The sequence below is a fragment of the Ochotona curzoniae genome, unplaced genomic scaffold (genome assembly GCF_017591425.1).
Source record: "Ochotona curzoniae isolate NIBS_2020 unplaced genomic scaffold, NIBS_Ocur_1.0 scaffold_1852, whole genome shotgun sequence".
NCBI classification, from domain to species: Eukaryota; Metazoa; Chordata; class Mammalia; order Lagomorpha; family Ochotonidae; genus Ochotona; species Ochotona curzoniae.
The window spans coordinates 49,411,427-49,425,117 of NW_024467087.1; the positions used below are offsets into that span (position 1 = coordinate 49,411,427).

At 38.9% G+C, this 13,691-nt stretch overlaps 1 protein-coding gene across 1 annotated transcript in view; it reads right to left on the bottom strand.

The window, feature by feature from the left end:
* APOOL (apolipoprotein O like) overlaps positions 1–13,691 on the bottom strand; it is an 82,852-nt gene that overhangs the window by 28,190 nt on the left and 40,971 nt on the right. Inside the window, exons 3-5 of the mRNA XM_040999699.1 lie at positions 12,340–12,459; positions 10,175–10,229; positions 8,294–8,392 (exon numbers count right to left, since the gene is read on the bottom strand). Coding sequence (XP_040855633.1) covers positions 8,294–8,392; positions 10,175–10,229; positions 12,340–12,459 — 274 coding nt within the window. The remainder of the gene's footprint in view (positions 1–8,293; positions 8,393–10,174; positions 10,230–12,339; positions 12,460–13,691) is intronic.

Here is a 13,691-nt window from a genome sequence, read left to right on the forward strand (position 1 = left end):
TATTTTAAAAATCCACCATTTGTATACAAAGCAACTGTAGTATTTTCAAAAGTCAAGTAAGTTTAAATCTTAATTCAGAATCATCAATGCTAGACGAAATTATAACTCCATGGAAACTTAATGTTTACATGCCCTATACGGGTTCAAGTCCTAAAGCCATATGTTAACTTTCATTGGTTCTGTGCCTTCGAATGGACCTAGATAATAATCTCACATAGCTCAGAAAGCTTCATGTGTGTATTATGTTCATTGAGTCTAATTGTCTCAAAACTTGAGCTTAAAAAGAACTATTTCAAACTGATAAATCTAGTTCATAGCCTTAAACACTGCTCAAGTCCAATGTTCAACAAAATGTTTCTCATATCTAAGTTCTAAAACTCAAGTATTTAAACTGATGCTTCCACCAAGCCCATTACATATTAGGTTGGGAGAGATTATAATTGTCTTTGTTTTGTCATCTAGACTTCAACAAGAAAGAACACCCAGAGTTCAAACAACCTGCCAGGCACCTCTGATGACTTCTGCCAGGCGTCTTTGACTTCTACGTTCCACTGGGGACCCTTAGACCGACCCCCAGAGGAATGCCCAACTGCTGCCTTTGAACTTCGTCCCATGTCAGCAGGAAGCAGTCAGAGCGGTCACCGTCCCATTTCCCCCTAACAGCAGTTAGGGTCACTTCTTCTGGGGGGCGGAATGAGAGAGGAGTTAGAGTGGGTAGTAGGCAGTTAGGGTATTCTGGGTCCCTGAGTAAAAGAGAATTTCTCCACCATGTCTTGAACTCACCAGGGCACGTCTCTTCCAAGGGACAGTGGTGCTATTAGCATATCAATTCCCCACCTGAAGTATCGGCCATTACCTTGGCTATTGTGGAAGGGCCTCAGGCTGATCTCTTTATCATTGAAAGGAGTAATACACCTCTGCCTAAGGCCTGGAATGTCCTATGTCTGGTATCTCTGTGACCTTTTGTTCCAAGGCCAGGTACCTTGGAAATCAGGAACTTTCTTTGTTTATGGAGAAACATCTTTGAGGGAAACCTTTAAAAGGTGCATTCCCCACCATTAATACGGGTTTTTACTTCTTTGCCTCCTGCCACTATGGCAGAGCACTAGGGTTCTTTTTACTTTTCCTCCTGCCACTATGGCAGGAGGTAAGGGTCTTTTCTATCTCAAAACCCCCTCCCGTCGCTAGGATGGGAGTCTTCTTTTCTCAGCCTTTCTAATAAATCTTGCGTTAAAACTAAACTGTGTCCGCATGAAAATTCTTCTTTCCTGCGAGACAAGAATTTGAGGTTGCTGCCATACTCGGAGTCAAAATTCCTGCAACACTACCACCACTAAGTTTAATTGAGAACAATTTTTTCAAGTCTCTATAAGTGTGTGTCTCTGTGTGTGTGTGCGCGCGCACATGTGTGTCTTAAGTTTGTCTTCTGTATAAGTTGTTTAGAATTGTAATAATATATTACTGTCTCCTTATTAGTCAGAAAATGTTCTCTTTTTGTGAATTAAGTTTAAACTTCCTGTAGGAAACATTTTAAAAAGCAGGTAAATTTACACATCTGTCTCATCAGCTATCTGGATCCTTAGCTGCAAACCCAGGACACATAATTTACATATCAATATCAAAAGCAGGTTGCCTTGAGCTCTGAATTCTGCAGGCACTCCCAGAGCTTTCTGATAGGACTATAAAAGTATCTAAATGATTTTAAAACTTTGCTACAAACTCATTTACTTTGAATAAAGCTATTATTTGACAGTATTCACTCTATACTGTCCCCATTAGAGTAAGCAACCTGGTAGCTCAAATTTAAGCCTTCCCTGCTTACAATCTTCAAGGACAGATATTATGGAAAGTGCCAACCGTACTATCAAGGATTATCTTACTAAAACTAAAAAGGGGGAGTATAGCACTCCCCGAGATCATTTGAACCTTGTATTATTTATCTTAAATTTCCTAACTTTGGATGCTGAAGGACGGTCTGCTGCAGATCGTCATTGGAATCCGTCTCATAAGGAGAAGGGTTATGTGATGTGGAAGGACGCCTTGACTGGGCAGTGGCAAGGCCCAGATCCCGTCCTCATATGGGGGCGAGGTTCAGTTTGTGTTTTCCCAGAAAACGAAAATGCTCCAAGGTGGATTCCTGAGAGGCTTGTCCGGCAAGCTCCTGCTGCTGAGTCTTGTGAAAGCTCAAGACTGGCCAAGATGATGGCATTTGAATCGGAAGATCAACGGGACAAGCAAGTATATTAGACCTTTATATAAGTATATTAGTATTTGGTAAGCACCCCTCTCTTTATCTTTTCTTTGTCTTATTGAGAGAGGAGTTAGATTGGGTACCCAAGTCATTTTCTCAAAAAATATAAAATCCCCCACCGTGTCTTAGAGCAAGTCTCTTCCAAGGGACAAGGATGCTATTAACATATCAATTCCCCACCTGAAGTATGAAGTATACCTCTGGCCATTGTGGGAGGGCCTCAGGCCGATCTCTTTATCATTGAAAGGAGGGCAGGAAGAAGTAATACACATCTGCCCTAGGCCTGGAATGTCCTATGTCTGGCACCTTTGTGGCCTCTTGTCCCAAGGCAAAGTGACATGGAAAGCAGGAATTTTCTTTGTTTATGGATTTCATGCTAGTTTCTCCTTTAACCAGACTATCAGACTATCTGGTGTGGGACCCCAGCTGTTAGGGGTCTGGCCCAACCTTTATAATAGCTCAATTTCTGCCTGTGCTTTTTCTTATTATTCCCCTGTTATTACCACGGGGAAAATACCCACCTTTTCTATGTGGCAGCTTGTTGGGGTATGGACATGCACTGGCATGCACCCCATTTTTCCCTTCTTTAGGAATGTAATTATTCCTATGGAATTTATCAGTTCCATCTCTCCTCTGGACTAGAGGACTCGCTCACGTGGATATACCTCAGCTCCTTGAATTTTGAACTTGTGTCTGCCTGTATTATCCCTATGTCTCTCTCTTACATACAGAAAAGGCCTCTAAAGTGAATGACACAGAGTTCCAGTGCACCCTGACAGCATGCTAGAATGGCAATTGTGATTCTGCTGTTATCCTGCAGCCACCCTGAATCCTGCCTGTGCCTGTTGGGACTGACGGAGAGGCCTCTGTTGGCCTGATAAGCTCAAAAGAGACTTTGGCATAACGGCGACCATCGTAGCCAGTACATCAGCAGCCGCCACCACCAGCTTTCGTGGTGACAGTGATCGAGGTCGCAGATCTGACTGCCAGTGTTATGGAACAACAGGACTTTACTATGAACATCAGGGGTGGGCACGCTTACGCTGTAACTGTGGGTTGATTTGTTGGCACAGAACAGCAGATGCTGTGAGATTTGGTTTGGCCTCCTGTACTCCATCATATGCCTCTTTGTGTGTAACCCCTGTAGTGCAAAATATTTCTCTAGGCCCGGGAATTGCTGTCTGTGCATTGCTACCGAACTAAGATGTTTCTATGGTCAGGGCCTCTTGTCTCCCATTATGCCTCTATGTATGTTTCACCTGTGTAGTGCTTTGTTCTCCCAAGCCCAAGAATTGCTGCCTGCTTGTTGCTACTGAGGTAAATCACTCCTAGCCATGGAACAGGGTAACCAACCTCCCCAAGTATGGTTTGTGCAGCTGCAGCAGACAACGCATTGGATGGCAGCCAGTGACGGGTAAGATGGACCGGGCACTGACCAACCTAAGACAGGGGCTCCGTCATGCTACGGAGATTCCCAATGACGGGTAAGGCTGGTAACCTAGAGTCCACAACCTAAGACAGGCGCAGACAAGTCTGCTTTAAAACAAAGAAGGGGGATCTGTTGTGGGCTGAGGAGTTGATTAGCATTTGTTAAGCTTGGCTCCTGCAGGAAATGGGCTTGGAGGCTAGTGGCACCTTGTCTGTCAGACTCATTAGCATCCAATTGTTCTGCTAGAGGCTTGGGGGAAAGGTATATATGGCTGAATAAAGGGAGGCTGAGAGAGACCTCTTCCACCACTACTGGTCTCCTGTCGGTGTCTGATTCCCTGACCCTCGCATGTCCATGCCACCGGCCAAGCCGGCCTGTACAGAATTCATCACTGGATTACAGGTCACACAGTGACATCATTTTACCCAAGAAGCTTTTGTGTTTTCTTTCCTTCACCCATGCGTCAGTTATTCAGTGGCATGTTTTTTTTGACTCCATGGCACTGTAAATTTTTTGTTTTAACTTCATATCTGTTCTTGACTTTGTTTCGTGCCTTCTCATTTAAGGGAATGTACAGTGATGGCATAATAGAGACTATCATATTCAGACATGAAGATACAATGCAGTATGCATCCCTACTTGCAAATCAAAAATGAACTCCCTCGGGCCCAGCGCGGTGGCGCAGTGATTAAGGTCCTTGCCTTGCACACCCAGGATCCCATATGGGCACCGGTTCTATCCCAGCAGCCCCGCTTCCCTTCCAGCTCCCTGCCTGTGGCCCGGGAAAGCAGTCGAGGATGGCTCAAAGCTTTGGTACCCTGCACCCGCGTGGGAGACCCGGAAGAGGCTCCTGGCTTCTGACCGGCATAGCATCGGCCGTTGTGCTCACTTGGGGAGTGAATCATCAGACGGAAGATCTTCCTCTCTGTCTCTCCTTCTGTATATCTGCCTTTCCAATAAAAAAAATAATAATAATAAAAATAAATCTTTAAAAAAAATGAACTCCCAATGAAACTGTTGGACATATATAAACAATAGGATGCTGGACTGTCTGACATTGCCTGTACCAGCAATGTTAGGGCACACTTAAATAACAGACTGATGGACTCATGACTGCTCATGAAGAAGTGTACTATTGTAATGGTATAAGCAAAAACAGTTGGGGGGTGGGAATTTAGGAAGGGAGTAGGAAAATCCAGTCCCTATGGAATTGCACCATAAAATTCAAAAACAAATAAAAAATTAATTAACTAAACATAAAAAGGGCTACTGAAGTTTACAATGCCATAAAGTTAAATAACATGCTACTGGATATGATAGTTTCTTTTCACAGTTACTATACATCCCCTTAAATGAAAAGCCATAAAACAAAATCAATTACAGGTAAAAACAAGAAATTAAAAATGCCATGAAGTTAAATAACATGCTACTGAATGACTAATGTGTAGCTAAAGAATTAAAATTCCTATTTTTCTTTCTGTTGTTGATTTTGTATTGTGGCTTTTTCATTTAATAGGATGTATAGTAACTGTGTCATGGAGACTATCATATCCAGATGTAAGGATACAATGCAGTACGCATCTCTACTTCTAGACCAAAGATGGACTCCCAATGAAACTGTTTACTATATCTTGACAATAGGATGCTGGACTCTCTGCCATTGTCCATGCCCGCAATGATGGACATATGACTGTATGAAGAACTATACTATAGTAATAACATAGGGGAACTCAGTAAGGGGGAGATGGGATTGGGGCGGGGTAAGGGAAATCCCAGGGCCTATGGAACTGTATCATAAAATGATAATAATAAGAAGAAAAAGTAGTATAATTTTTTTCAAAAAAAACCATTAGAAAAAAACAAAACAAATTCAATCAGATGTTGCTTATATTTTAGAATAAGGAATGGGAAACAGAAAGGTATTAATGCAAGCGGACTTTAAGCCATTCACGGGAAATTCACATTATTTTTTATATGTGATTTTCCTTTAATTTTCTGAAACACCTAGGGGTAGACAATGGAAAGGGGAAGCACGGTTACAGTGGGACACTGAAATGTTCTATTTACACAGAGGTTTTGGATCTAATCAAACATACTTGACACAAGACTACTTTTAGGACTATATCTGGACAATGTATCACAAAAGTTTCTGACCTCAGATTCTAGACTAGTTTCAAAGTATCCTTTTAACCATATGTAATTTAATTTGAAGATAATGACTAACAACTGGAATGTGGACAGAACGGATACATGACCAGAACGGGCTACCAACCATAGAGCTATACAAACTTGGTAAGGGTTGGTCCAGGACAGGAATCAGTGTGGTCTACTAAGAGGATTTTCCATTTTCAGAGGTAGGAGATGTCAAATGCAAAATTTACCATGTGCTGGATATACAAATATGAGGATACTTTAGGAAATGGAGTTAAAAATATAAGGTCACATTGGTACAAGAATTCTTGAAATCCATGCCCAGTTTTTTCATAATATGCTTTTCCATGAATATTTTGAAAACTTCTGTATGTACATACTTTTTTAACACCACAATCAATCTTATTTTTAATTCCATTTTCCAAGAAATTTTTGAAATAGCCTGTGATGTGCTTTTTCTTAAATCCTTGCTTCCATTCTAGAAGTTTGGAATTTTGGTAATGCTACATAGTGTCTATCAATAACATCTTGATCACTCAGCTTCTAATGAGCTTGCCTCAATGACGACATCTTACATTGACACAACTCATTACTGAAAGTGTTAAGCACAATTTATACAATTCCACTAGACAAAATTCTAGAAAGTTTGCATATGGTTTCCTCTAAACTTCACCCTATGTGCCTGCTCCCTTTACTGATTTTACTTAGCATCCATTCAGTGTAATAAACTTCACCCATGAGTATTATTAAACCTCATTGGAGTCTTCCTACCTAATCAATGAAACTGGAAATATATTGAGTACCAGAAAGAAAGAATGGTAAATTTGGTAAAGACACAGGTACAAAGAACAAAGAAAGAAAAACATATAAAGTCTCTTGCTGAATTAACATAGTAAATTGAGTTGTCAACGTTCACAAATTGCATTCCAACCTGGTGAATGACAGTCAACCAACTTGGTCAGTGAGACCAAGCAGTTCTGGTATATGAGTGATCATGACTAGGAAAAGAATATTAGTGAGTCTTACTATATATATATATATATATATATATATATATATATATATAGATCTCTCTCTCTATATATATATATATATATCTACATTAGTATAAGGCTTTCAAGGCGTTTTGGTAGTTATAGACTATACCAGGTATAGCATCATATAACTACCACTATAATCAGGATATAGAACAGTTACATCATTCCTAAAAAATAACTCATGGTATCCATTTATAATTCCATTCCTTATTCCTAAAGCTGAAGCACAACTAATCTTGCTCCTGTTAGTTTTTTCTAGAAGGTTATCTAAAGTAAATCATATAGACGTTTTTTTCCTGTCAGATTAATCAAGATAGCACATAAAAGAGCATTATTTCTTATGGAAGGGCTTTTGATTGGTTGGGATGATACTCTGCCGGCTCTGCCTGCGGACCAGAGATGGTCTCCCCATGAAACTGTTGAACTTATCTGGACTATAAGATGCTGGATTCTATGCTTGGTGTATGCTTGCAATGAAGGAACCCCAACTGAACTTGAACTGTGGCAATGCAGCAAGGTGGAGGAATCCACTACGGGGTGAGGGGGAGGAATCCCAGTGCCTACAACTGTGTCACATAATGCAATGTAATAATATAATAAAAAAAGAGGATCATTCCTTTAAATGGATGTGTTAGTCTGCTTCTGGGTGATTATCAAGAGCTACCATAAACATTTGTACACTGGCTTCCCATTTCTCCAGAGTAAAATACCCAGAAGTAGAATTACTAGGTTATATGGTACAATATGTTTGTACAATGTGTAACAAACTGTTTCCCAGACTGCTTGTCCCATTTCTCATTCTTACCTATACTGTGCATGAGAGTAAGCTGCTCTCTATTCCTGACTACAGTTGGTATGGTCAGTCTTTATAATCCTAGATGTTCCAATAGGTATGTTACTACACCTCACTGTAATTTTCATCTGCAGTTCTCTAATGATTAATGATGCTGAGAGTATAAAATCTGTATGAAAGCAGACCCAATATACAACTGAATATAAAACTTTCAGGGACTGCATTATGGCACAGTGGATTAGGTCACCACTTTGCAATGTGGTCATTCCATATGAGCAACAATTGATGTTTCAGCTGCACCACTTCCAAGGCAGCCCAAGTATCAGAGGCCCTGCCACCCACATGGGAGACTCAGATGGAGTTCCAGACTCCTGGATTCAGTCTGGCCCAGGGCCAACTGCTGTAGCCACTTGGGAGTGAACCAGTGGGTAGCAAATCTCACTCCCTCCCCCCTACTTCCCACTGTCTCTTGTTGAACTCTGCCTTCCATGCCTTTCAAATAGATTAACAATTTTTAGAAAAGCTAAACAATTTATATGATCACTTACGTGGATAGTACACAATAAGATTTTTTCATGACAGTAAATTCAAAACTGGCGCAAAAATGCAGAATCTAGTTTTTAAAACACTACCTTTTCTTGCTGAAATCACGCCTGCCAATCCTGAAGCTGTAATCACTCCAATTTTTGGAAGAAAATCTCGAGGAGGATTCTTCAGATACACATACGCATCTTAAGAAATCAGTATAAAATTAATATAAATGACAGATTACAACTGGGCATTCAGTATAGGTATATCATAAAACCTTGAAGATATTTACTAAGATCATAGTAGATGACAAACACTTTAAAAGAGCAATGCAAAATTATCATTTTGAGTAACAAAAACCTACCCACAATGCTTACTTATTACAAAATAAAATCTTCCTTCTATAGCTGCTGTAATAATACTTGTTTCCTTAGTTACGTAGGTGATTATTACTTTTTACAGAGACATATGATGCCAGAACATACAACTCAGTAAGAATGACTACAAAGTCAGATTTCAGACTGTGTCTGTATTATAGCCACATAATGAACATCCCTCCGCCCTTATCTATCCAAACACTGGTAGGATTCAATATTGACATACTTTATTAAAGTTCATTGAACAATGGTTTAGAGATACACACACCTACTAGACCTTGCTTGCCAGTGTTCTCCAATAATCTCACAGCGGCATGGCTCTTGGTGTTCATCGTGATTAGGAGATGAGAGCCAGGCCAAACAGCAGAAGAATGGGCAAAACTCCAGATGCCTTGGCTTTACAAATATTTAAGTTGTTTTTGATTTCAAAAATAACAGTGTTCTATCCTAGCTGACTAGTTGTGGTTATCACATTTAATCCAATTCTTAAAGATTAATGAAGGGTATCATTTTGAAGTAATTCTTAATGCACTAAATAATGATAGTTAAAATTCAGATCATCAACATCAAGGAGACATTTAAAATTTTAGCTGATCTTTCTGCCCCCCCACACACATATCTATTTTGACAACCAGTACCAGACAAGAATATTAGTAAGCTATATGAGCAAGCGATACCTACTACAGAAAACAACCAGCAAGCTAATGAGTCAAAACATTGCTTTTAATATTAATTTAAATATTTTACAGTGATTGATTATATGATATCCTAGCAAGTAATAGTGAAGCATATATTTCAACAAATAAAACCCACTTATATTAATAGGAATTGGAGATAATTTTTTTTATTTATAAGAATATAATACGGATTTTATAGCCAAAATAGAACTTCTAATGTAGGCACTAGCATTTTCTAGTTATGTGGCCTTGGTAACCTACTTTAATCTTTCCAAACTTAGTTTCTTCCCCTGTGAAATAGAAATAACTATAATATCAACACATAGAATTGTTACAACAATTATTTAAATTATGTAAAGTGCTTTGTTCAATGCCTTAGCATATAATAACTGCTAAATAAATGGCACATATTTTTCCTGTTATTATTATCAAGACTATTCATATATTACCAATAAACTACAATATATAGTATCTTTTAAGTAGGAAAAAGTTTGATAATGGATAATAAATCTTTCTCATATTTAAATAGTCCAACTTAAAGGCACAACAGGCATTGTGATGATGACAACTAAGCTTCCTACTGCAATACCGGAATCTCAAATCCCACTGGAGTGCTGGTTTGTGTCTCAGCTGCTCCACTCTGGATTCAGTTCCCTGATGCACCTGAGGAACCAGTGGAAGATGACCCAAGTGCTTAGGGCCCTGCACCCATGCGGGAACCATGGCAGAAGCTCCTGTTCCTGGCTTCAGCATTGCCTTACCTTGGCTGTTGTGGACACTTGGAGAGTGAAATAGCAGATGGAAAATTGATCTCTCTCTCTCTCTCTCTCTGTCTCTCTGTAGGCATGTGTGTGTAACTCTTTTAAACAAATACATAAATCTTTACAAAAAGACACAATAGAACATTTCTAATTATGAATAATTTACTTACCTTTTCCAAATTGCACTGTATCTGTTATCCCATTTTTCACAAAGACATAAACACTCTAAGCAAAAAAGGGGAAAAGGGAAAAAAAAAAAGGACATGTACATTTCTGAAACAGTTTATAATAAGGTAAAACAGCCTACATCTCTCTGAGCTGACTTAGCATCAGACTCAAATATAAATGCAGCTTGTGTATTTATTCACTATGGCTTAACAGCTTCTGTTCATTTCTTGTTCTTCATTCTGTTTAACATAGACAATGTGCTTACTCTTTTCGTCACGTAAGTGGGTAATATCCATAAATTTATTAGAACAGCTCACAGAAAAGACAATAAAGCAATATAAAGATTTATCATCTTATTTTACAATAGCTTTGAAAAATGAAAGGAATTTAAATAAAACATGAAAGAAGGCGTATTTCAACTTAGAAGTAGCATGATTAATAAAGATGCAATGGCAACAATATACCAAGTTGTGGAGAAAGTAGAGATAAAAACAAAAGTCTAAAGGAAAGAGTTTCATCTTCCAACTTTTTTAGTGTGCATTAGGATGAAAAAACTACCCTAAATTTAACATTGATCACAGGGTAGAAAGTACGCTACCCACGCTAGTGTCCATTCTGCTGTTGAAAAGGTAATTAGAGAAAGACATCATTTTTACAGAATATATTATGTTTTCAGGAGAAAATTATAAAGGAAAACTTGTTTATACTGAAGACAAGATACTTGGGAAAGTGCTTTCTTCAACCTACTTCAGCATGCTAGCAGAATAAAATGTTCTTTTAGTACCAAGTTGTACCATAGTTACAGCAGTAATTTAAAGCTGTCGCAGGAACAATTTCCTCACTGAAGACAAATGTGAAACTTCTATGGAAGATTAGGTCTCAGGAGACTCAAGTCTGAGTCATCTAGTTATTGATATATAGCCTGCAAAGCATGATTCAGACCATAATTACTTAAGATATTGCCCTCAGAGACTGAACTATTAGAGGTGTCTAGTACAAGCAACACCATTACAAGTGTATGACAAACACAAATTTCAAAAACAATACCACATATTCATCAGATGTTTGAAATATCACCTGGAATGACGAGCATGTCAATTTGGTATTTAACTTAACGATAAATTATTTCTCATAAGCTCATTAGAGTTTTCTTTCTTAAACAGATTAGAACTAAAAAATGCAAGAGTTCATGCATAGATAGGTTGTAATTGGGGAAAAGTTATGAGGATAATGATGAAAACACTGGTACCAACATCATTATTGAAATATCAGCAATGAAGATGCTAACACATCTGCTTAGGTAATAATAAATTAACATCAGAGTTCTACCAGCTTATTCCACCACTCTACTACTAGGTATTGCTACTTGAAGCCTAAGTATTAGAGTGAGGCAAATTTCACTTTGCCCAGTAGTTGACTACTGTCAGAATGGTCTCATGAACTAAACCCAACAAGTGAATAACACTTTGCTCCACCAAAAACCAACAATTCAGCATTAATTTCTGAACTTTTTATGCGAAAGGAAGTGTAACTTTTCAGTGACAAAAATGTTTTCTGAACTACTTTAATCTATGCAATGGTGATACAGAAGTTTAAATATGGCTACCAATTCACTGCTGTTACTCTTACTGAAAAATAGAATTCAATTTGCCTCTTTTTTAAAACTGAGCTTGCCATATTGATTAATTTAACCAACAAATGCTGCAGAAGTGAACTTACAGCACACATAAAACTGGTAAGAAGCTTGGCAAAGTCTGCCTAGTACCTGAAGCATCATTTCTAGGAGCCCTAAATTGTTCGTGTAACTATCTGACTACCACGGGTAGGTGCTCTAGTCAACAATACTAGCGGAGCACTGCCTTCCGGACACTTTTGACAAGGTGCCAGAGATGAAAATGAACTGTCCTGGAGTTTCTAGATCAGTGCGTTTGCCAGATGAATAGCACTGAATGACCTCTGTCAGCACTATATGTAACAAAAGAATTGGCTATCTGAACTCTAAGCAAATTTCCCACTCAAAAAAAACCCATGAGACACTATACAACAGTTGCTATTTTAAGCCACTAACTTTTGGGGTTATTTTCACACGTTAACAGTATGATTATTACATGATGAATGGATAATTTTTCAGGAGCCTGATATTTAATCATTACTAGAATTGACTTACCTTGCACCAGCCAATATAACGACCAGCTCTAGTACGGATGGATGCAAAGCCCATTTGTAAGTGACCAGGCTGCTCTTCAACATATTTAGATTCGAGAGGTGGTGCAGCATAAATAGGGAGCTAGAGGTAAAAGAAAAGTTCATGCAAAAAGAAACAAAATATATAGACTGCCTTTTCTAGTAAAATGGAAGAAGAGAAATCTTCAAAAGCAATTACGAATTCTAACAAAATGATTTTAAAAACCATCTGCAATGCAGGGATGATACAATAAACTCGTTCTAAAGATCATACAGGGACCAGAAATTAGAAGTAACATCATAGAGCATATTATCCATTAATTCTAGTCTTAAATATCTTTAGAGAAACAACTACGACTTAGAAATATTTGTGTGTGTGTGTTTGTGTGTGTGTGTCCACTGGAGTTCTTTAATTGCAAAAATCTGGAAATAAGTAAAACTCTCATTAACAGTAGAAAAGGCAAGTAAATTGGGGTATAACCACAGGATAACATAAACTAGGGAAGCAAAATTTACAACTACATGAAAAAAATTGGTTAAACTACAGAAATTCAATGTTAAGCTATAAAAAAAAAAGATAAAGAAAAACAGCATGCAGGATTGTTCACATTAATATATATAGTTCATGTGGGCTCGGCCCTATAGCCTAGTGGCTAGTCTTCACCTTGCATGCGCCAGGATCCCATATGGGCACCAGGTCTAATCCCAGCAGCTCCACTTCCCATCCAGCTCCCTGCCTGTGGCCTGGGGAAGCAGTTGGACATACCCCAAAGCTTTGGGACCCTGCACCCAGGTGGAAGACCTGGAAGAGGCTCCTGGCTCCTGGCTTGGAATTAGCTCAGCTCTAGCCATTGCGGTCACTTGGGGAGTGAATCACCAGAGAGCAGATCTTCCTCTCTGTCTCTCCTCCTCTCTGTATATCTTACTTTCCAATAAAAATAAATAAATCTTAAAAAAAAAAAGGCAAGTGCAGACATTTCACTTAAGACACTGGCTTCTCTGTTGAACTTATCTGGACAATAAGATGCTGGACTCTATGCTTTGTAGATGCTTGCAAGGAAAGAATCTCAACTGAATTTGAACTGTGGTAATGCAACAAGAATCCACCATGGGGGGGGGGGTTGGGGAGGGAAAGGGGGAATCCCAGAGCCTATAAAACTGTGTCACATAATGCAATGTAATCAATTTTTTAAAAAAAGGCACTGGCTTCTTGCATCCCATGAAAGAATGTCTAGATTCTAGGCCCAGTGCGGTAGCCTAGAGGCAACGGTCCTTGCCTTGAACGTGCCGGGATCCCATATGGGTGCCCGTTCTAATCCTGGCAGCTCCACTTCC